Raw genomic sequence first — 24898 nt, forward strand, 5'->3', positions numbered from 1 at the left:
CAGAAGGGTTTGGTAGCCACAGATCATTCTAAAAGTCTTAAACTGTTTTAAACATGCACAAAGATTGAAAAGCACTTGCAGTGGGCTGTCAAGAATTTTAACATAGTTTGTACGTTTTACCTTCATATTTTTTTTGTATTTAAAAATGATCTTTACATTTTCGTCATTTGTGGTGTTACTATCTGAAAAGCAGTTTTGTTTGTTTGTTTTGTCAGTTGTTGTAGTGAACTTCCGGATTTCTGATCTGTATATTGTTAAAGCCTAGATGATGAACTGGATTCTTTTCATGATTTAAAGAAATGGGAAACAGAAAAAGAATTAATCGAAGATGATCATAGAGATTGTGGCTCCAAAATAACAAAGCATTCCTTCAAAGAAATGGAAAATGGTAAGAGAATTTGAAGATAATAGTAATCTCTTGGGGCTGGAGAGGTGGCTCAGCGGTTAAGAGCACTGACTGCTCTTCCAGAGGTCCTGAGTTCAATTCCCAGTACCCACATGGTGGCTCACAACCATCTGTAATGGGATCTGATGCCCTCTTCTGGTGTTGTCTAATACAGCTACAGTGTACTCAAATACATTAAATAAGTAAGTCTTAAAAAAAGTAATTTGTTATGTAGAGAAAACCATACTTACCTCGGAGTAGTAACTGCTCCTCAGGACTCTGTACATCTCTGTGTTCTGAGATTTATAAACCACATCATACTTTCTGTAGTTATTAAGTTAAAGGGGAGGAGAAATGAGCATAGTGTTCTCTGGTTGTTCTTCCATTCTCAAAACCTATCCATGTAAGTTCATGAGGAACTGAGCTTCTGCCATACCTTTAGTTCTTTTTCATGGCCTTCTTTGTGGGAAGGCCTCTGAGAAGCTGACCATCCCCGAGGCTTTGAGAAAGTATGGAAACCGCTCCAGCTGCCTTCTTTGTTGCTCACCCTTTGGCTGCAGGGAGTGGAGCACTCCTGCCCTGTGGAAGCCCTGGGCACATGCACTTTCTATTTCTTTTGTCCTCTCTGCCCTCCTTCATCCCCTTTGAGCTGTGGTCTCAGCGCTTGAAGATGATAGCACTCGATTCAGCCTGCATTCCTGTTTCCCACTAGGTGACCAACTTTTCTACTGAAAAATATAAGAGAAATTTATTTTGAAAGTTGACAAAAAATAATGAATGTCCAAGCTAGGGATTGGTTAGTCAGGTAATTTGATTGGTTTTTCACTCATTTGCTTAACTCAGTAAATCATTTTATTGCGTTGTTTTGTTTTCGGTTGTAGTCTTACTTGGTAGCTCAGGCTGACCTTGAACTTGCAATGCCTATGCCTCAGTCATTGCTGGGATTATAGGTATATGCCACGTGCCTGGTTTTCATTTTTTGAAAAAGAGTATCTCTAAGTAGTCCTGGCTGTCCAAGAGCTCTCTTTGTAGACCAGGCTGCCCTCAATCTTAGATATCCTCCTGCCTCTGGCTGCCAAGTATAAATTAGTATTTTTTTTATTTTGGTTGGTTCATGGTCTGTCCAGTGTGGGGGAGTATAATGTAAGATTCTTAAAGCTTGAGTCCCCAAGGACACTGTGACAGAGAATTTTGTTTTCTAAAGTTTGAGTTTTTATCGGCCCATATTCTTTATGGTTCTAGTTTCATAGGAATGCTTTCCATACAGCTATGTAATACACTTAGAGCGTATTCTCTTCATATTAACCCCTCCCACTCCTGGGTACTCCCTTTTGTGTCTACAAAGTTTTGCTTTTATCTTCATGCCATATATACATACATTGCTTTATGTGTTTGTTTTTTTTGTTTGCTTGCTTTGAGACAGGGCCTCATGTAGCCTTAGCTGTCCTGAAACTTTTGTAGACCAGGTTGGCCTTGAACTGACAGAAATGTGCCTTTCTTTATTCCCAAGTGCTGTAATTAAAGATACCTGCCAACATACCCAGCTTGTGTGTATTATTATTGTTATTATTGATTATTATTGATTTTTGATTTTTAGAGACAGGGTTTTCACTGTGTAGCAATGGCTGTGCTGGAACTCACTCTGTAGACCAGGCTGGCCTCCAATTCAGAGATCTACCTGCCTCTGCCTCCCAAGTACTGGGACTAAAGGCATATGCCACCATGGTCCAGTGTGTGTCTAATTTTCCTGAGGTTGGGGGGAAGCACACATGTAAACTTGTGTGAGGATGCCATCAGAGGTCAGAGCTGGAGTTCCAGGTATTTGTGAACAGAGTACCATGTGGTGCTGGGAACCAAACTCTGGTCCTCTGAAAGAGCATCAAGAACTCTCAACTTTTGAGACATCCTTCCAGCCCTTAGTTTATGCATCTATATAAAACTCAATAATATACAAGTAAGAGAAAACATACCACATTTGTATTTGAGACTGACTCAATTCACTTAATATGAATATCTCCAGTTGAATCCATTTTTCTACAAATGACAGAATTCTGTTCTTTATAGCTGAATAAAATTGTATGTGTGTGTTAATGTGTGTAGTGTATCACATTTTCATTGGTTATTCTGTTGTTGAAGGATCACTATATTGCTCTATCACTTGGATCTTGTGAATAGTGCTGTAGCAAACATGTATTGTACATTGACTGAGCCCTACACCAGAAGTGATACGGTGACTGTTGTATGGTTGATATATTTGTAGTCTATTGTAGCCTAAACTGATTTTCTTAGAGGCTGCACTAGTTTGTATTTTACAATCAGTATATATTAGGGTTTACTTTTTTCTTTTTTTAAAAATGTATTTGAGTGTAAATGTTTTACCCATGTGGATGTATTGCACCATGTGTGTGCCTGGTCCCTGTAGAAGTCAGAAGAAGGGGTTGGATGTCTGGAACTAGAATTATGGATGCTTGTAGCTTACAATCCTCTGGCCCTGGATCCTCTGTAAGAGCAGCAAGTGCTTTTAGCTGAGCCTTCTCTCTATCTCTTTTTGTAAGGGACCATTTTACAGTCTATTAGCAGAAAGAAGGTTCTGATATATGCAATATTGGTAGGGATTGAAAGCAAGTGAAACTTATCTACTATTGTTTAGACTGTTAAATCACTTTGGAAAACAATTTGTCACCATTAGTAAAGTTGAACCTGCACATAGATCCTAAAAGCCAGCAATTTTGCTATTAGTTATGTGTATACCCTAGATAAATTTCTGAACCTGCATGGCAGAAGCCAGATGCTTGAGCGTGTAAAGTCTACGCAAGCAAAGCACCTTAAATACATGTCTGGGAGAATGTTTTCGTATATTTATAAAATAGGATAAGTAGTAAAGACTTGTAAACCATCATTCTATAGTCAGCCTGGAAGATTTCAGACAACATGTTAGTACTTAAAGGGAGAGGTAAGTCATGTTAACTGCAGGCATACAAAGTCTAAAACAGATAAAACAGGGGCTTTTAAAATGTAGCTAGAGGGAATTGAAAAGTAAAGGCAATGGTTAGCACCATAAATTAGTTGGTGGTTAATTTGGTTTTAGGGCACAGGGAACCATGATTAGGAGTTTGTGAGGTAACATTCCATGTCTTGGACTAGGCTAGTTAATTCATGAGTGTTTTCATTCACACTACAGTTATCTGAAACAATTGCACAAAGTGCAGATTTATACATTTATACATTTTATCCAAATCTTATGTTGCATTTTACTGTTTTTTTCTGTGATAGTGGATAATGATAATTCTTTCCAGATTTTCTAACAATACTGTAATTTTTATTTAAAGCAATTCTTTTTGAAGATTCTCTGTCTGAAAAAATTTAAAATTTTTGCAGATGCCCCACCAACTAACATGGCCTCCTCAAGACTCCAGACTGAGTGTTGCAGTGGTTCCGTTGACACGCCTCCGAAGCACGCCGTTTACCCAAGGCCCAGAGGGTCAAAGAAACAGGGTTTGCTTCCACATCAAATAAATCAAATATATGATGAATTATTTCATATACATATGAAACTGCAGGTAAAACCCAAATGCTGAATTGAGAGTTTAGAAATATTTGTTTTAAGACTATCTGCAAAACTTCAATGTAAAGACTTTGATTTGAATTATACATACACAGCTCACGGCAGTTCAGAAAGGGCAGATTTAATGGATAGGAACTGCTGAATGGAGGATGTAGTAGCTGAGAGAAAAGTCAAAGCAGTGGCAGTTTGCTGGTCTTAGATTTTAGACTGTCTTATGTTTATTTTAACCCAGCAAACAAGTGTTGATACCAAGTGTGTTATTTGAAGACATTATGAATTTGTGTTGTAAATACCTACATATAGGTATTTTGTTTGTCAAAATCCAACTCTGAAAGTAGACATTTATGTTATCTTGGGTTTTTTTTTATCTGAAAGGTATGCTATATGTGCATGTGTTTATCAATTTCTAGATGGAGAAGGAAGCGTGAGTTTATCTAGTGCAGTTTGTAGGACACTATTGGAAGCAATCATGTACAACTATGAAGTAGTTGAAGCATTTTATTTAGTTAAGTGGTTTTAAATAAGTTTCTCATCTAGTCGAAATGATTGAAACTGTGATTACTGTGGTATTTAAGAACAAGATTATTTTTATCCTAAATCACCCACAAGTATTTTGAGAAAGACTGAGTCTGGTCCTTGACTGGAGGTAGAATTTAGGTAGGAGAGCAGTGAGAATGGCATTCTGGGTACAAATGGCATTGACCAGATAGGGTAACACACACCTTAGGCTCAGCCATTAGGAGGAAGAGGCAGGTGGATTTCTGTGAGTTCAAGACCAGGCTACACAGTGATTTTCAGGTCAGTCAGGACCATATAGTTGGAGCCTGCCTCAAAAAGAACTATGATGGTGTTCATGATCCATATTGCAACAGAGGGTCATGTGGATGTCTGGGATCTGTACTGCCACCAGGCACCATGCTGAGGTCCATGGCACATTCAGAGGCTGGAGATCATGTGGATGTCTGTGGTCTGTGTTGTTGCCTGAAGCCATGTGGAAGTCCATGATCCCTGCTCCCTCTGACTGTAAAGGGCAAGGAAGCCTCTTCTGCAATGCTGTAGATGACTGCAGACTCATGGTTGAGAAAGAATGGCATAGAAGATTTCTGTGACAACACCCACCCCCACCCACCTCACCTTCCAAAAAAGTAACAGCCTTTACAGAAAGCCATTGAAGAGAACTTAAGAATTGTGATAAGGATGCTGACGCGAAGCCCTACACAATTGATGGCTCCTGGCGGGATGCAGGTGGGGATGGCCACTAGGAGTGTGACCTTGCTCCAGAGAGTATATAGATAACACAAATTGGACAACAGCTTCCTCCTTTCTCATCCTCCTCCTCTTCCTACCCCTCTTCTTTTTCCTCCTCCTCTTTCTTTCTTCCTCTTCTTCCTCTTCCTTCTTTTCCTTTTTCTTCCTTTGGGGTGAGGAGGTCAAAAGGGTGGGCGGGGAGACTTGGGATGGCTGGGAAGTGTAATTGAAGTGTATGATGTGAAATTCCCAAATAATCAGAAGAAATATTGTGTTGGAAAAAATTAAAAAGAAAGAGCAAAGGAGGTGCTCAGGAGGAGAGATTGTCAGGTTGTGAATCAGGCAGACCCTGTAGTGAGACACAGTAGTGAAGACTCATGCTGACTGTCTGCAGGATTTTAGTCTAAAGACTGACCCTGTGGTGAGACACAGTAGTGAAGACTCATGCTGACTGTCTACAGGATTTTAGTCTAAAGACTGACCCTGTAGTGAGACACAGTAGTGAACACTCATGCTGACTGTCTACAGGATTTTAGTCTAAAGACTGACTCTGTGGTGAAACACAGTAGTGAAGACTCATACTGGCTGTCTACAGGATTTTAGTCTAAAGACTGACCCTGTGGTGAGACACAGTAGTGAAGACTCATGCTGACTGTCTACAGGATTTTAGTCTAAAGACTGACCCTGTAGTGAGACACAGTAGTGAACACTCATGCTGGCTGTCTGCAGGACTTTAGTCTAAAGACTGACCCTGTAGTGAGACACAGTAGTGAAGACTCATGCTGACTGTCTGCAGGATTTTAGTCTAAAGACTGACCCTGTAGTGAGACACAGTAGTGAAGACTCATGCTGGCTGTCTACAGGATTTTAGTCTAAAGACTGACCCTGTAGTGAGACACAGTAGTGAAGACTCATGCTGGCTGTCTACAGGATTTTAGTCTAAAGACTGACCCTGTAGTGAGACACAGTAGTGAAGACTCATGCTGACTGTCTACAGGATTTTAGTCTAAAGACTGACCCTGTAGTGAGACACAGTAGTGAACACTCATGCTGGCTGTCTACAGGACTTTAGTCTAAAGACTGACCCTGTGGTGAGACACAGTAGTGAACACTCATGCTGGCTGTCTTACAGGATTTTAGTCTAAAGACTGACCCTGTGGTGAGACACAGTAGTGAAGACTCATGCTGACTGTCTGCAGGACTTTAGTCTAAAGACTGACCCTGTGGTGAGACACAGTAGTGAAGACTCATGCTGACTGTCTACAGGATTTTAGTCTAAAGACTGACCCTGTAGTGAGACACAGTAGTGAAGACTCATGCTGACTGTCTACAGGACTTTAGTCTAAAGACTGACCCTGTAGTGAGACACAGTAGTGAACACTCATGCTGACTGTCTACAGGACTTTAGTCTAAAGACTGACCCTGTAGTGAGACACAGTAGTGAACACTCATGCTGGCTGTCTGCAGGACTTTAGTCTAAAGACTGACCCTGTGGTGAGACACAGTAGTGAACACTCATGCTGGCTGTCTACAGGATTTTAGTCTAAAGACTGACCCTGTAGTGAGACACAGTAGTGAAGACTCATGCTGGCTGTCTACAGGATTTTAGTCTAAAGACTGACCCTGTGGTGAGACACAGTAGTGAAGACTCATGCTGGCTGTCTACAGGATTTTAGTCTAAAGACTGACCCTGTGGTGAGACACAGTAGTGAAGACTCATGCTGGCTGTCTACAGGACTTTGGTCTAAAGACTGACCCTGTAGTGAGACACAGTAGTGAACACTCATGCTGACTGTCTACAGGATTTTAGTCTAAAGACTGACCCTGTGGTGAGACACAGTAGTGAACACTCATGCTGGCTGTCTACAGGATTTTAGTCTAAAGACTGACCCTGTAGTGAGACACAGTAGTGAAGACTCATGCTAGCTGTCTACAGGATTTTAGTCTAAAGACTGACCCTGTAGTGAGACACAGTAGTGAACACTCATGCTGGCTGTCTACAGGACTTTAGTCTAAAGACTGACCCTGTGGTGAGACACAGTAGTGAAGACTCATGCTGGCTGTCTACAGGACTTTAGTCTAAAGACTGACCCTGTAGTGAGACACAGTAGTGAACACTCATGCTGGCTGTCTACAGGATTTTAGTCTTAAAGACTGACCCTGTAGTGAGACACAGTAGTGAACACTCATGCTGACTGTCTACAGGATTTTAGTCTAAAGACTGACCCTGTAGTGAGACACAGTAGTGAAGACTCATGCTGACTGTCTACAGGACTTTAGTCTAAAGACTGACCCTGTAGTGAGACACAGTAGTGAACACTCATGCTGGCTGTCTACAGGACTTTAGTCTAAAGACTGACTCTGTAGTGAGACACAGTAGTGAACACTCATGCTGACTGTCTACAGGACTTTAGTCTAAAGACTGACCCTGTAGTGAGACACAGTAGTGAACACTCATGCTGACTGTCTACAGGATTTTAGTCTTAAAGACTGACCCTGTAGTGAGACACAGTAGTGAACACTCATGCTGGCTGTCTACAGGACTTTAGTCTAAAGACTGACCCTGTAGTGAGACACAGTAGTGAACACTCATGCTGGCTGTCTGCAGGACTTTAGTCTAAAGACTGACCCTGTAGTGAGACACAGTAGTGAAGACTCATGCTGACTGTCTGCAGGACTTTAGTCTAAAGACTGACCCTGTAGTGAGACACAGTAGTGAAGACTCATGCTGACTGTCTACAGGATTTTAGTCTAAAGACTGACCCTGTAGTGAGACACAGTAGTGAAGACTCATGCTGACTGTCTACAGGATTTTAGTCTAAAGACTGACCCTGTAGTGAGACACAGTAGTGAAGACTCATGCTGGCTGTCTACAGGATTTTAGTCTAAAGACTGACCCTGTAGTGAGACACAGTAGTGAAGACTCATGCTGGCTGTCTACAGGATTTTAGTCTAAAGACTGACCCTGTAGTGAGACACAGTAGTGAACACTCATGCTGGCTGTCTACAGGACTTTAGTCTAATGACTGACCCTGTGGTGAGACACAGTAGTGAACACTCATGCTGGCTGTCTTACAGGATTTTAGTCTAAAGACTGACCCTGTGGTGAGACACAGTAGTGAAGACTCATGCTGACTGTCTGCAGGACTTTAGTCTAAAGACTGACCCTGTAGTGAGACACAGTAGTGAAGACTCATGCTGACTGTCTACAGGATTTTAGTCTAAAGACTGACCCTGTAGTGAGACACAGTAGTGAAGACTCATGCTGACTGTCTACAGGACTTTAGTCTAAAGACTGACCCTGTAGTGAGACACAGTAGTGAAGACTCATGCTGGCTGTCTACAGGACTTTAGTCTAAAGACTGACCCTGTAGTGAGACACAGTAGTGAAGACTCATGCTGGCTGTCTTACAGGACTTTAGTCTAAAGACTGACCCTGTAGTGAGACACAGTAGTGAAGACTCATGCTGACTGTCTACAGGATTTTAGTCTAAAGACTGACCCTGTAGTGAGACACAGTAGTGAAGACTCATGCTGGCTGTCTACAGGACTTTAGTCTAAAGACTGACCCTGTAGTGAGACACAGTAGTGAAGACTCATGCTGGCTGTCTACAGGATTTTAGTCTAAAGACTGACCCTGTAGTGAGACACAGTAGTGAAGACTCATGCTGGCTGTCTACAGGACTTTAGTCTAAAGACTGACCCTGTAGTGAGACACAGTAGTGAAGACTCATGCTGGCTGTCTTACAGGATTTTAGTCTAAAGACTGACCCTGTAGTGAGACACAGTAGTGAAGACTCATGCTGACTGTCTACAGGATTTTAGTCTAAAGACTGACCCTGTAGTGAGACACAGTAGTGAAGACTCATGCTGGCTGTCTACAGGACTTTAGTCTAAAGACTGACCCTGTAGTGAGACACAGTAGTGAAGACTCATGCTGGCTGTCTACAGGATTTTAGTCTAAAGACTGACCCTGTAGTGAGACACAGTAGTGAAGACTCATGCTGACTGTCTACAGGATTTTAGTCTAAAGACTGACTCTGTGGTGAAACACAGTAGTGAACACTCATGCTGACTGTCTACAGGATTTTAGTCTAAAGACTGACCCTGTAGTGAGACACAGTAGTGAAGACTCATGCTGGCTGTCTACAGGACCTTAGTCTAAAGACTGACCCTGTGGTGAGACACAGTAGTGAAGACTCATGCTGGCTGTCTACAGGACTTTAGTCTAAAGAGTGAGAGTAGCAAGTGGTGTTTTAGGAAGTGCTGTGTAGGGTAAAAGAAAAGCAAACTAGCAAAGATGTACCAGCAAACAATACAGAGTAAAATCAGTGAAACGAATGTGATTAACGTGGCTTCATTAACTGCCAGTTTCATTTGCTTTTGAAATTTATTGGGCAGTATTAGAGTTATCATTAAGTATTTAGATTTTTGTTACATTATGTGACTTCATTCAACAAATATTTTAGTGCCTATTAATGTGCATTCAGTGTTCAATGCTATGTATCCACGCAAGTGAATAAAATATCTAGGGCTCTGCTACATGTATTCATGTTAAAAATATATATAATATATTCTACATTATGCATATAACATATACATAAAACTTAGACAGTATCTCATTAGCTAGTGCAGGCTGACCTTGACCTCATCATGTAGTTTAGGCCATCCTTGAATTCTCTATTCTCCTGCCTTAATTGATGTGCTGGAGAACTGAGGCACAGACTTGTATAACCAAGCCAGACTAATTTTATAACTTTAAATGAAAGAATAACAAAAGTGTATCTTGGATATCTGAATAAGTGAGAACGAGAAGTCAGGTGAGGTTTTTCTGACATTTAAGTTAAATCCCATTTAAATCTTAACTAGAGGAATACATTCTAGTTTACATGAGAAGCTCTCGATTTAGGAAAAATAGAAACACCTGATAATTTTTAAAGCAGGACAGCTACGTACACTACTCTGCTTACGAATTGATTGGAGGCTAGTGTAGGTGTGGAATTCGGGAGAGTAGATAGGATTCTACTGTAGGTCCCTGGATGAGCAGTGGTGACATGGAGTGGGTTGGCGGCAGAGGAACAGCTGAAGAGAGGCTTCAGTGTGGATGTAAAGCTGTCTGGACTTGGTGTGCTGACTTAGATGAAACATACAGCAGGCGTGAGGGCCCTAACGTAGTTCTCACTTTTCTGGTCTGTGTAGCATGTGGATTTCAGAAAAAAGAAGGATTGAGTTGGAAGGGTGGGTTTGGGTGGCTTTGACAGGTTTCACATGAGCCTGACTGTCATGTCATTGAACTTGGAGTAGATAACCTAATTTGGGATCAGCAATTTAATCAGTTAAGTATTCTGTCTCTATAATGAAGTACTTGAAATAATCAACTTAAGCCAAATATGTGCTCCACGTGGTAGTGTGCACCCAGAGTCCTGGACACTTGGAAGGTTGAGGAAAATGGAGCCCTTGACTTTGAGAGTAAGTTGGGTAGGACAGTAAGATCTGGTTTCAATTTAAAATAATTAGAAACGGTTTGATTTGTAGCTTTGGATGTTCTGATCTATGATTGTCTCCACTATGATAAAGCATTGTGGCCAAAAACAACCTGGGGACATCCATCATAGTCCATCATGAAGAGGAATCAGAGCAGAAACTCAAGACAGGAACTAAGGGGAGGCAAGAGAGCAACGCAATTTAATAGTAGCGTGTGTTTTACTGCTTGCTCAGCCTGCAAGTGGCATTGTCTTTAGTGGGCTGGGCCCTCCCACATCAGTCATTAATCAAGAAAATGCTGCACAGACTTGCCTGAAGGTCAGTCTGATGGAGGTTTTGTTTTGTTTTTTTCCTCAATTGAGTTTCCCTCTTCCCAGATGACTCTAGCTTATATAAAATTGAGGAAAACTAACCAAAACAGTGATGTTTTGAGTCTGTGGTACAGCAGCGTATAGTAAGAGCATTGATACAGCAAAACTCATTTTATGGCCATCAACCAAAGGAGAAGTACCAGGGTCTTGTAATTTGCCTCAAGACCATATTCCGGGGGCTGGAGAGATGGCTCAGTGGTTAAGAGCACCGACTGCTCTTCCAGAGATCCTGAGTTCAATTCCCAGCAACCGCATGGTGGCTCACAACCATCTGTAATGGGGTTGGGTGTGTCTGAAGACAGCTACAGTGTGCTTATATACATTAAGTAAATAAATAAATTTAAAAAAAAAAAGACCATATTCTGGTGACCTAAGGACTTTCCATGGACAGTCCTTTAAAAGGTTCCAGCACTTTACCTTAGTACCAGTGTGGGGACCAAAGATACATGGGACTTTGAGATGTGACCAACTCACAGACCACGGGTTGTGAAAGCATACATGCAGTTATTTTGTCTGACACATGATGTTGTCATTTGTGAAGCTCATGCCTGTGAACTTTGCAATTGAGTTATAAGACAAAACTTACATAAATACTTCATGTTTTACAAGCTTACAATTTTGTAATAGCTATTCTGGGCTGCACTCCGCTATGGGCTGTGAGCTGGGCATGCCTAGATCTCAACTACAGTATCTACATATGGTTAACACCTTCAGTTGTCATCAGTACTGAAGACCTAGAGAGGTGATAGAGTGCATAGTGATGTGGCAGGCTGATGATGTCTTGGTTAGGGTAAGGGCTAAAGATACAGAAAAATGGATGAACTGTAGAGATATTTAAATGATAGTTTCCATTGATGGTCCTGAGACTATTTGAGTGTGCAGTAAAGTTTAGTCAAGGAAGAAAATCATGGTTTTTCAGGGGTGGGGTAGTTAAATAAATGCTTTAGCTTTTTTAGGGGTGGGGTAGTTGAATAAATGTTGTAGCTTTTGGCTGAGCTAGAAAACTGCTTTCTAAATTTATAACTCATTAATTTTATGATGTTAATTTTAATATACTCATGGAGTTATATACCATTCCAATCAATATATCATTCATCATCTCCAAAAGGCAACTACTAATCTACTTTGTGTCTCTCTGGACATTTTACACATGACATCCTATCATATATAGTAATTTGTGATTGGATCCTTTCACTTAGCATATTTTTAAGTTCATTCCTTGTTGCATCATATATCAGTACATGCTTTTTATAGCTAAATACTACTCTGTTATATACTACATTTTCTTGCTTTATTCATTAACTGGACATTGGGTAGTGTCCTAGTTTCATTTCTGTTGGCTGTGATAAAATACTCTGACAAAAATTAACACAGGAAAAGGAATGGTTTATTGGCTTGCAAGCCCAGGTTGCAGTCCATGTGTCTTAGGATTTCCATTGCTGTGAAGAGGCACAGTGACCAAGGCAACTCTTATAAGGACAATATTTAATTGGGGCTGGCTTACAATTTTAGAGGTTCAGTCAGTTATCACCATGCAGGGAAGCATAGCATTATCCAAGCAGATTTGGTACTGAATAAGGAGCTGAGAGTTTTACATCTTGATCTGAAGAGGATGTCTCTTGCAGGCAGCCAGGAAGAGGGCCTCTTCAGCACTTAGGTAGAATTTGAACATAGGACCTTAAAGCCCTCCCCCACAGTGACACATGTCCTTCAGCAAAGCCACACCTACTCGAACAAGGCCACACCTCCTATTAGTGCCACTTCTCATGGGCCAAACCACCACATTCCATTCCCTGAACCTGATAGGCTTGTTCAAACATGAGTCTATGAGGGCCATATCTAGCCATAGCATAATACAAAATACAGTTAGTTCAACTTCAAAAGTCTTCATAGTCTATAATAATCTCTACAATGTTCAAAGTATCTTAGGAGATTCATGCAATCTTTTAGCCGTAGTCCCCTATAAAATTAAAATCAAAAGGTAAATCACATACTTACTTCCAACATATCATGGCACAGGATATACATTACCATTCCAAAACCTAGAGAAGAGAGCAGAGTGAGGAGATACTGGACCAAAGCGTGACCAAAAACCAACTGGGCAAACTCCAAACTCTGTATTTCCATGTCTGATGTAAAACTGGTCTTCAGATTTCCAATTTTTCTATCTTTATTGATTGCAACAGACTTCTTTCTCTTGGGCTGGCTCTACCCCCTGTTAGCAGCTTTCCTCAGCAGGTATCCCATGGCTCTTGCATCTCTTAACATCTTGGGGTCTCCAAGGCAACTTTAACTTCACAGTTTCTTATCCACACATGACCTTCTGGGCTCCTCCAAAGGGCTTGGGTCACTTTCTCAGCTCTGCCTTCTGCAGCACTTTAGGCTCTGGTTGACTCCACTCCATTGCTGCTGCTGTTCTTGGTGGTCATCCCATGGTGCTGGGATCTCTAGTACACTAGGGTCTTCTACTGCAATTATGCTTCACTGATAGTCTCTCTTCATGGTGCTGAATCTGTAAGTTCTGCTGCTTGCTGGGGCTGGAATTTGGCTCCCTTTTTCTATTATATCCTTCACTGCTTAAGCTTGGCTGTCCTTGAACTTACTCTGTAAACTGATCTTCATGCCTCTGTCTCCTGGAATTATGCCCAGACCTAAGCTTTTATTTAATTTCTTTTCACAAGCTCTTTATAAGTTCTGGATTGTAGTTCATTCCAGATATAATCAAGTTGACAACCCAAGAATAGCCATCACAATCTGTCCCTCATCAATTTAACACAAAATCATATTTCCTTACATATAAATGAAAACAATAACCAGGTCATAATAATTCCTAACATAATATACCTCTCCTTTATTCAACTGAAAATATATAAGCAAACTTAGCTGGGTGGAATCTTGCTCTGTAGTCAACACTACCTAGTTCCATTTAATTTCCTTGAACATAGGATTTAGTTCCATTCCACTTCCTGGTGACCTTTTATTCTTTGAACCATATGTTTTGTATTTTTCCTTTCTGAGTTTGCTACACTTTATCAAAATGCTCTTCATAAGAATGAAACATAGGGCAGAGTCTATGGTAGGGTTTTTTTTTTTTTCCTTGAGACTTCCTTTGTCAGTGCAATTGATCTGTACCTCTTTACCTTAGCCTCAGGCAAACTCTTTGGACAAGGGCAAAAAGCAGCCACAGTCTTCACCAAAATATCACATGAACGATTTCTAGACAACATACCAAAATTTTCGTCTGAAACATCTTGAGACAGGCTCCCCACAGTTCAAATCATCTTCAGCACCACTATCTTCCATGTTCCTACTACTAAAATAGTTCATTAAGCTCCACTTAGAACATTCTAATGCTTTCCAAGTCCAAAGTCCCAAAATCTACATTCTTCCAAACAAAGCATGGTCAGGCCTATCACAGCAATACCCCAGTCCCTTGTACCAACTTTTGTCTTAGGTTTTCATTACTAGAAGAGGCACCATGACCAAGGCAACTCTTATAAAGGACAACATTTAACTGGGATTGGCTTCCAGGTTCAGAGGGTCAGTCTATTGTCATCGAGGTGGGAAGCATGGTATCATCCAGGCTGAGTTGGTGTTGGAGAAGGAGCTGAGAGTTACACATCTTAATCCAAAAGCAACCAGGAAGAGATTGTCTTCCATAGGCAGCCAGGAAGATATTCTCTTCAGCACTGGACAGAACTTGGGCATGTGACCTCAAAGCCTCCACCCACAGTGACACACTTCCTCCAACAAAGGTACACCTAATCCAAAAAGACCACACCTCCTAATAGTTCTACTTCTCATGGGCCAAGCATATTCAAACCACCACACCATAACAACAGGGAAGTCAAGACAGCAAGATGTTAAAGGCGGGTGGGTATATCATATTCACAGTCAAGAGCAGATAAATGTTTGTTACTTGTCTAGCTTTTTGTTCTGTCTTATGTAGCTCAGGATCCCCTGCTGAAGGAGTGGTACTGCCCACAATGGGCTGGGTAAGACAGTCCCCCATAGACATGCTCACAGGTCAACCTGATCTAAGTAATTCCTTATTAAAACACTCTTCCCAGGTAATTCTAGGTTGGGTCAAGTTGACAGTTAAAACTAGTTATAGGCTGTTTACAATTTAGGCTATTGTAATGATGTTGCTGTGAGCGTTTGTGTTTAGGTTTTGTATGAATATATGTTTTCATTTCTCTTAGAGTGCTGGGATCAGATGCTAATTATGTTTAACATTTTTGAGAAACTACCAGACTATTCTAAAGTGACCACACCATTTTACATTAGCAAAACCTTTTGATTGGAACAATGTTAGTGGATTAAAACATTATTTGCAGAATTTGTCAACTAATTAATAAAAACTATTTAAATTGTGTATTTTTGTAGAATGAAACTGCAGCACAGCAGAAATTCGCTGAAGAACTTCAAAAACGAGAACAGTTTTTAGCAGAACGAGAACAGCTGCTTTTCAGACATGAAACTGCCTTGAGCAAAATTAAAGATGTTAAAGAAGAGGTTCTGACAAGATTTCAAATTTTAAAGGAGGTAATTCTACAGTGTTTGGTAATAAAGTAATTCTTTTCTTTTAGCTTCATTATTATTACCATCTTGCCATCTTTGCTTATTTCACCTCTTCTTCCTCTTTGCATCCACATATGCACACATTATTTTTTGTTGGAAATAATATTTTTTCATATTACTGTATGATCACAGTTTATCCTCTGTCATCTTCTTCCAGATCCTCCCTACCTCTCCACCAATCCAACTTCATGCCTTTTCTTCTCTCTTTAGGAAACAAACAGGCAAATAAAAAACAAAGAAAAAGCATGAGAAACATACACAAAAAAATGCACAAAGCATCATAAGACCAACAAAACACTCTAAAAATACCATTGAGTTTGTTTTGTGTTGGCCCTCACTGAGCCTGGGGCCTGCCCTTAAGTGTGGTTTGTAAATCCAGTGAGACTCCTTTGGAGAAAACTAATTTTTTTTGCGACTAGCTGACAGTTGAAGATAGCTTCTGGGTTAAGGGTTTGGACTTGTGTTGGGATCCCATCTGGTTTGGACCTATGCAGGCCCTATACATTCTGCCACAGACTCTCTTAAGTTCATATGTGCGTCAGTCTTGTGCCTGCAGGCACTATTTCCTTACTGGTTTCCATCCCCACTGGCCCTTAGAATCTTTCTGCCTTGTCTTCCACCTAGTGTCCTGAGCACTAAGGGGAGGGACTTGATAGATATTTAGAACTGAGTGTTCCAAGGTCCCTCCCTCCCAGCACATTGTCCAGTTGTGGCTTTCATTAGTTCCTATCTCCTGCAGCAGCAATGGCTGACCTGTGAGCATGGCAGAATGTCATTAGGAGTCATTTTTTTGCTACAGCCATTTAGCATAACAATAGTATTTGGTTTTCCTCTAGGTCCATGGCCATTCTGTCCCTGCTAATTGGCCATCTGAGTGAGCATTGTTAAGCATGAATTCCATCTCTTAGAGTGGACCTTAAATTGAGTCATATAGTGGTTGGTTACTCCCATCACTATTGAGTCAGCATATCATAAGGCAGTTCACCATTGTGGATGGAAGGGTTTATAGCTCGATTGGTGTTTACCTTTCTCCAGTGATAATGTGCTGGGTACCATGAACACTAGTAGGGTACAGGCTCTAGTTAGGCACCAGCAAAACTTCTCTGTGTTCAATGAGATTTGTAGGTGTCTTTTTCCCCTTCCTTGGGAGTTCTCTCCCTTCACCCATTCCCTTAACCTGGTTATCCAAGACTTTTTAAAGGATTTATTTATTTTATTTATATAAGTACACTGTAGCTGTTTTCAGACATACAGAAGAGGGCATCAGATTGCATTACAGATGGTTGTGAGCTACCATGTGGTTGCTGGGAATTGAACTCAGGACCTCTGGAAGAGCAGTCAGTGCTCTTAACCACTGAGCCATCTCTCCAGCCCCTGGTTATCCAAGACTTAGAAGCTAACACCCACATGTAAGAGAATACATACTATTTTTGTCTTTTTAGGTCTGGGCTACTTCACTCAGGATGATTTTTCTAGCTCTATCCATTACTTATGAATTCCATTTTTCTTTCAGGCTGAGAAATACTCAGGAATATGTACTACATGTTCATTAACCATTCATCTGTTGATGGTCATCAAGGCTACTAGATAGGATAGAATAGCAATAAACATGGTTGAACTAGAGTTTCTAAGTAGGATGTAGAGTCCTTTTGGTATATGCCTGTCTTAGGGTTACTGTTGTTGTGATGAAACACCATGACCAACGCAGCATGACTAGAAGAGAAAAGGGTTTGTGTGGCTCGTGCTTCCATACTACTGTTCATCATCAAAGGAAGTCAGGACGAATCAATCAGGGCAGGAATGTGAAGGGAGGAGCTGAAAGAGTGCTGCTTACTGGCTTGCTCCCCATGACTCGCTCTGTCTGCTTTCTTATAGAACCCAGGACCACCAGCCTCATTAAAGCTTGGCCCTCCCCATCAATCACTAATTAATAAAATGCCCTGTGGGTTTTTTTTTTTTTTTTTTTTTTGGTTCTTTTTTTTTTTTTTTTTTTTTTTTTTTTTTTGGAGCTGGGGACCCGAACCCAGGGCCTTGCGCTTCCTAGGCAAGCGCTCTACCACTGAGCTAAATCCCCAACCCCCTGTGGGTTTTCTTACTGTCTGATCTTACACAGACATTTTCCCAATTGAGTCTCCTTCCTCCCTCTTGATGGCTTTAGTTTGTATCAAATTGATATAAAACTAGCCAGCACAATGCCCAAGAGTGGTAAGGTGGATCTTGTGGTAGATCAATTCCCATTTCCCTGAGGAACTACCACAAGTTTGAACAGTGGGTAACTGTTTCTCTTCCCTCACATCCTAACCAGCGTGAACTATTAGTTTTATTGATCTTGGCCATTTTGATTCTGGTAAGATGAAATCTCAGTGTAGTTTTGGTTCGCATTTCCTTGACGCCTAAAGATGTTGAACATAATTACCTTGTTTCTCAGCCATTTATGTTTTATCTTTTGAGAACACTGTTAGTTCTTTACCCCATTTTTAATTGGGTTATTTGTTTTCTTGGTGTCCAGTTTAAAAAAAAACTGGCCCTTTATCAGATGATTAATTAATCAGTGATTAATTTCCCATGCCAATTTGTTGTTTTGTCTTTTGCTCATAACAGCTTTGTGGTGTTATGAGATCCTATTGATTAAATGTTGTTCTTAGTGTCTGTGTTATTATTGTCCTGTCCAGGAAGTCTTTACTTGTGCCTCTGAGTTCAAGATTATTCTCTACTTTGTCTACTATCAGATTCAGTATCTGGTCATGTCCTCTACATGCAGCCGTAAAATTTGACCAACAACATCTGTTGAAGATGCTGTCTTGTTTCCACTATGTTTTTTTGTTAAGAAATCAGGTGCTGGGTCTGGAGAGAGACAGTGGTTATGAACACTGCCTGCTCTTCCAGAGGTCCTAAGTTCAATTCCCAGCACCCACATGGTGGCTCATGACCATCTATAATGGGATCTGATGCTCTTTTCTGGTACACAGCACTGATATACATAAAATGAATAAGTCAATCTTTTAAAAAAAATCAGGTGCCCATAGATGTGTGGACTTACCTGGGTCTTCAGTTTGATTGCATTGATCAATACATTTTTATGCCAACACCATGCTGGTTTTAGCTCTGGGGTATAACTTGTGGTGCTGCCTCCAGCAGTTTTCTTCCTATTCAGCACTGTTTTAGCTATTTCAGGTATTGGGTTTCCAAGTGAAAATGAAAGGTTCTTTTCTTTAATTTCTGTGACGAATTGTGTTGGAATTTTGATGGGCATTGCATTTAATATGTAGATTGCTTTTGGTAGGATGTCCGTGTTGATAATATTCAACCTACTGATCCATGAGAATGGGAGGTCTTCCCATTCTCTGGTATCTTCTTCAATTTATTTTTTCAGTACATTTAAGTATTTATTATACTTAAAAGCCTTTCACTTTCTTGGTTAGAGTTACTCACGTATGTGTGTGTGTGTGTGTGTGTGTGCACACATATACACATATATACACGTTTACTTATGATAGGTTTATATATGTATATATGCTTAAATATATTGGTAAGAGTTCTTGTAATGGAAGAATTTCAGCTTTAATTAATTTATGTTTAACAGCATTTGATCTACTTTATTTTTTTGGTGGGATTTAACTTGGGGCCTTGGGCATGTTAGGCCCTACTGATATGAGATTCTTAGCTGTTATTTCAATTAGACTTCCCTCTCTTCTAGCAACACACTACAGAAATTGAACACTTAACAGAAACTCTTAAGGAAAAGAATAAAGAGAACAAGAGAATGAGGTCCTCCTTTGATACCCTGAGAGAGCTGAATGATAACTTAAGAAAACAGGTAAGACCTCTTCCATATGTATTAGATGTTAAGATTATATTTAAGAAATTTAAGTCAGTCTGAAACATTTTAGCCAGAAAGGATTCAATAAATCTGTTAGCTTTATTATAATATTCTTATGAACATAAATATTTAAATTCTTGCTTCCTCTTTTTCATCTAGTATATATTTGGCAATTTTTTTTTCTTTTTTCTTTTTTTTCGGAGCTGGGGACTGAACCCAGGGCCTTATGCTTGTTAGGCAAGCGCTCTACCACTGAGCTAAATCCCCAACCCGTCAATTTGAAAAATTTGAAAATAAAAGAGCTTTTTACTAGATTAACAGTGAGCACAGGGACTGAAGAGATGGCTCAGTGGTTAGGAGCCCTGGCTGCTCTTTCTGTTTGGAGTCAGCTGCTAGCATCCACATTGCAGCTCATTACTGTCTCTACCTCCAGTCCTAGGGGATCTGATGCCCTCTTCTGGCCTCCACATGTACTGCATGCATGTGAGCACAGACATTCTTTTATTTTTAAAGCAAACATAAGAAGAAACTTAGTAATTTGAGAATGGATTGGCTTCCTCTTTTTATGCAACCTAGGACCAAGCTCTCAGTTTAATTCTGTACAGATAGGAGCGTGTCTTGTGAGTGGCTACAGACTCTGTTGTTGATAGTCAGCACCAGTCGTCATCATAGGAGCTTTGGAACTTTCATAAAATATGAAGTTTCCTAGATACTGTTAATATTTTAGATTGAAGTGGGAATTTTTGTCTGTTTTGTTACATTGCTTGCTTTAGTATGTGATATGATTAGATAGTATCAAAATAGCTTAAAATTTTTGTTGAAATATGTAATTTCTCCCTTCCTTAGCTAAATGAAGTAAGCGAGGAAAACAAGAAGATGGAGATTCAGGCTAAAAGGGTGCAAGCTCGTCTAGATAACTTACAGGTAAGTTGCCTGCCCTTCTTGAATGAGTTTTTGTTTTGATAATTGTTTTTATTGTGTGTGTGTGTCTGAGTGAGTGTATGCCATGTGTGTGCAGTTGCCTACAGAGGCCAGAAAAGGGCATGGGAGCCCCTGGGACTGGAATTTTAGGACGCTGTGGGCTACTCAACTAATGTCTGGTCCTCTGGAAGAGCAGTACCTTTTCTTAATTGCCGAGGCACCTTGTCATAATTTTTAAATTAACTATTTTTTGTGTATGTGGCATGTGTGTCTATACACCATACGCATGTCCTGTGCCTGTGGAAGTCAGAAGAGGGCATTGGATTTCCGTGGAACAGGAGTTACAGATGGCTGTGAGCTACTCTGTGAGTGCGGGACACTGAGCTAGGGTGCTCTGTAAGAGCAGCCATCTATCCGCTTGGCCCTGTCTTGATTGTTAAATGAATTGCTTGTGTTTTGTAAGATTGCTTCTAATTTATGACTTATGTGCTGTTGCAGAGGAAGTATGAGTTTATGACAGTACAGAGACTGAAAGGAGATTCCCATGCTGCTCACGAAGTGAAAAGTTCAAAACAAGAAAAAGTACCAGCTTCAAAACCTTTCAAGGTATGGATGTGATTACAATTCCTCCAAGGGAGAGCAAAGAAAGCCTCGTATATCTTCTAATCATTATTTTAAGTAAAATATATTTTTATTGTGAAGGAATTCATCTTAATTATTTTATAGAGATATCTCTGTGTGTGTGTGTGTGTGTGTGTATGTGTGTGTGTGTGTGTATGTATGTATGTATGTATGTATGTATGTATGTATGTATTGTTCTTTCCACCCAGAAACAAAACAGTGTTCAGCACTGTCTTAGTGGCAGTGACAAATCATAGGTCCTTTAAAGTTACTTGTTGTTAATAAAGTTATTTTCTTATCACAACCATACCCTGGCTGTGTTAGCTTTTATCAACGTACTTAATTTGCACAAAAGATTTATTTTAGTTCAGTTTGATGATTTCAGAGACCTGTTAGTTTTTTTTTTTGTTAGCGTTACACAAGTTAGAGTCATCTGGGTAAAGGGAATCCTAACAGGGGGATTTCCCTTATCAGATTACTTGTAGGCAAGACAGTGCTGGTTTGTTTTTTTTTTTTTTTTTTTGTATTGCTGGTTGATGTCTACTGTGTTGTGGGGTGCCACTCTTGGGTAGGTGGCCTTGGGTGTTAGAAGACAATGGTAAGTACTTGCCAAAAAGCAAAGCGTCCTTCTCCCAAGTCCTTTTATTTTGGCTGCCATCAGAATGTGTGGTTCAGACTTAGGACCCACGTAAGAAAGTCCCTCACAGGTTTGCCTGGCTGCTTGGGTTTTAATGGATTTTTTAATTTTTTGTGGAACTAAGCACAGGTGTCACACATGCTAGGCAAATGTTCTACAATTGAGTTATACCACCACACTTTTGCCTTACTTTTTTCTCTCTCCTGTTTTGGTAGGCTTCCAGAGAATAGGACTTCCAGGAAAAAATTACATTTCATGTTTATATCAAGTTATTATTATAAAGAAAGTTAAGTTTGTGGGAAGAAAATATGAAATCCCACAATAGAATCTAGCTTTGGAATCGTTAAGTCTGCACTGTTAGGCTTCTTTAGACAGGGTCGTTCATACTGCTAAATTAAAGCCAGGTTTTACATTTCTGTATTTTCAAACTTAAATAACTTCGGTGACAGTTATTTAAACATTTTGTTGTTGTTGGTTTGGAGACAGGTTCTCACTGTGTAACCCAGTTTGCCCTTCTTGCTTCAGCTTCCCTAGTGCTGGGATGGGATTATAACCTAGGACCACTATATATTACCACTGAAAATATTTTTTTCGAGTAATATGGTATACTTTTATTTTTCTTATTGTGATAAATTTACATTTCTAAACATACTTTAGGTAAATTAGTCTATAGTCACCAAATTTAAGGCTTTCTTTTTAGTTTTTATGGGGTTTTTGACTGAAGTAAATATTTGATTTACTGTTTGGTCAACAGGCAGCACTCAATGGACAAGTGTATGAGCTGATAGCTGTGTTCATGGACTGGATATCAGACTGCCATCTTAGCAAGGTGGAGCCTGAGGAACCTGGTGTAGACGGTGAAAAGCCACCAGCCAAGCCTTCCCAAAGAAGTGACATTCAAGAGAAATGTGTAAAGGTTGGTTCTGCCTGTGTACATGGAAGGGCTGCACGTGGTCTGGTGCCTGTGGAGGCAGAGTGGGTGTTGGGTCCTGGACCTGGACTGACAGAGGTGTGAGCTGGGTTACTGCTTCCATCCTGTCTGGGTCCTTCATACAGCAGGAGGAGCTTTCAACCCCAGAGCCATGGCAGCGGCCCCCAAGTTTTTCATTCTTTGTTTTTTTGTTTTTTTTTTTTTAATTTGAAATACATGATGACTAAGTAAGGAAAAGCTTCTGCATTTCTATTTATTTTTTATTGTAGTCTTTAAAAATTAAATCTATTTTATTTAGGTGTGTCTGGAAGCACACATACACTTCCACACATGCGTGGAGGTCAGAGGACAACTTTCTGGAATCCATTCTCTCCTTCCACTGTGGGGGTCGCAAGAGTGGAACTCAGGTCCCAGGTTTCCTGGCAAGCACCTTTCCCAAACCATCTCACTGGCCCCACATTTTTATTTTTTAAATTAAATTGATATATTTTATGTGAGAGTGCCTTTAAAAGGTCTTTAGAGACTCTGCATGATGTATGTGTGCCGACTGCATGCCTAGTGCTTGCAGAGGTCAGAGGCCTGCTTTGGGTCCTCTAGGACTAAGTTACAGATGGCTGTAAACCATCTGGGATTGAACCTCTCTGTAAGAGCAGCCGGTGCTGTTAGCCACTAAGCCATGTTTGTAAGTGGAGAATATTGACAGTATTTTTGGTTTTTGAGACGAGGTTTACATATGCAGCCTAGGCTGTCCTTAAACTCACTGGCTACTCCAGGATGTTGTTAAACCTAGGATTTCTCATCACTGCCCCCTGTTTCTGGGATGATAAATGTGTGCCTTCTATATCTGGACTAGGTGCAGTTTGCCTGAAAAGTGTCTATACCAGCGGTTTTTAACATGATTCATTTCAGACCTCAGTATTAATTCATGCTAAATTTAAAAGGTTTATTTTATGTGTATGGATGTTTGCCTACATACATGTATACCAAATGCAGGCACTGACTGAGGCACTAGAAGAGTGTGATGGGCCCTTTGGATTTGGAGCTACAGTGTGTTGTGTGCTACCGTGGATTCCGGGAGCTAAACCTTGGTCTTTTCCAAGTTGCTGAGCCATCTCTCTAGCCACTGCAATCACATTTTAATTTATATTATTATTATTTTTTATTTTATTATATTATTATTTTTACTATTTGTATTTTGGGTGCTGGGAATTAAACCCAGGGCCTAATTAGGTACTACCACTATATTTGTAGTTTTCTTAATATGATGGGAATTTTTTTTTTAATTTTTTAAAAGAATTATTTGTTATATATATATATATATATATATATATATATATATATATATATATACACATATATATATATATGAATACACCATTGCTGTCTTCAGACACACCAGATGAGGGCATCAGATCCCATTACAGATGGTTGTAAGCCACCATGTGCTTGCTGGGAATTGAACTCAGGACCTCTGGAAGGGCAATCAATGCTCTGAACTTCTGAGCCATCTCTTCAGCCCAGGAATTGGTTTTTTAAAGTAAAGACATGACCTAAATAACATACTCAAAAGTGTTAAAGCGGTTGTCTGTTAAGTGATTTGAATAGTTCTATATTTGAGACCTCTTGGGACAATTCTATTTTGTTACTTCTGTTTGGGGCTCTGCTTCAGTGGCTGCCATTCTCAAGGAAATACCCTCTGATGTCAGCACCAATGCTCGTGACTTAACAAGTAGGAAAGGTCTTTAGAGATTGGCACTCAATATAAAAACTTTGAGGAAAGGACAAATTTTGGTTTTTCAACAATAATTTCATGATTATTAAGTATAGTGCAGATTTAAGTATATGATATTCATCATTTGTTCTTTGGTGCTAGGTAGAATAATGTCCGCAGAAATACTCCCATTCTGATCTTTGGAAATTACCAATATGTTTTGGTACATGACAAAAAGGAATGAAAGTTGCCAGTCAGCTGTCCTCGAGACAGGAGGTTTCCAGGGTTTCTAGGCAGGCCCAGCACATTGAGTCTTTAGATGGAAGGGGAGAGTCAGAAGAACAGGTTGACTGCTCCATGCACTGTTGTTAGCAGTGAGGATGGACCAAGGAGGGAAATGAGTTGTGGGGAGTAGATGGTTCTGGAAGCTGGATACCCTCTCAGCTCAGTCATCAAAGGTAGATCTCAATGCCAGGGCTGCAGAGACCTGAGCTCTGCTCACAGCTTGAAAGAGTGGAGTATGCCTTACCCTTAGCCTCCAGACACATGTACAGGGTGTAGACCTCTTAATCGTGACTGGCTGAGACCAACATCAGACTTAAGTGCTGTTTAAAGACACTTTG

At 40.2% G+C, this 24898-nt stretch overlaps 2 protein-coding genes across 4 annotated transcripts in view; both read left to right on the forward strand.

The window, feature by feature from the left end:
* The window catches only part of P4ha1 (prolyl 4-hydroxylase subunit alpha 1), a 1160453-nt gene that overhangs the window by 599174 nt on the left and 536381 nt on the right, over nt 1–24898 (forward strand). The window lies entirely within an intron of this gene.
* The window catches only part of Ccdc138 (coiled-coil domain containing 138), an 82118-nt gene that overhangs the window by 12146 nt on the left and 45074 nt on the right, over nt 1–24898 (forward strand). The window contains exons 5-11 of the mRNA XM_032888375.1: nt 261–388; nt 3764–3945; nt 15440–15598; nt 19332–19451; nt 20301–20378; nt 20874–20981; nt 22388–22549. Of these exons, the coding sequence (XP_032744266.1) occupies nt 261–388; nt 3764–3945; nt 15440–15598; nt 19332–19451; nt 20301–20378; nt 20874–20981; nt 22388–22549 (937 nt within the window). The remainder of the gene's footprint in view (nt 1–260; nt 389–3763; nt 3946–15439; nt 15599–19331; nt 19452–20300; nt 20379–20873; nt 20982–22387; nt 22550–24898) is intronic.

The sequence above is a fragment of the Rattus rattus genome, chromosome 18, assembly GCF_011064425.1.
Source record: "Rattus rattus isolate New Zealand chromosome 18, Rrattus_CSIRO_v1, whole genome shotgun sequence".
In the NCBI taxonomy this organism is placed as follows: domain Eukaryota; kingdom Metazoa; phylum Chordata; class Mammalia; order Rodentia; family Muridae; genus Rattus; species Rattus rattus.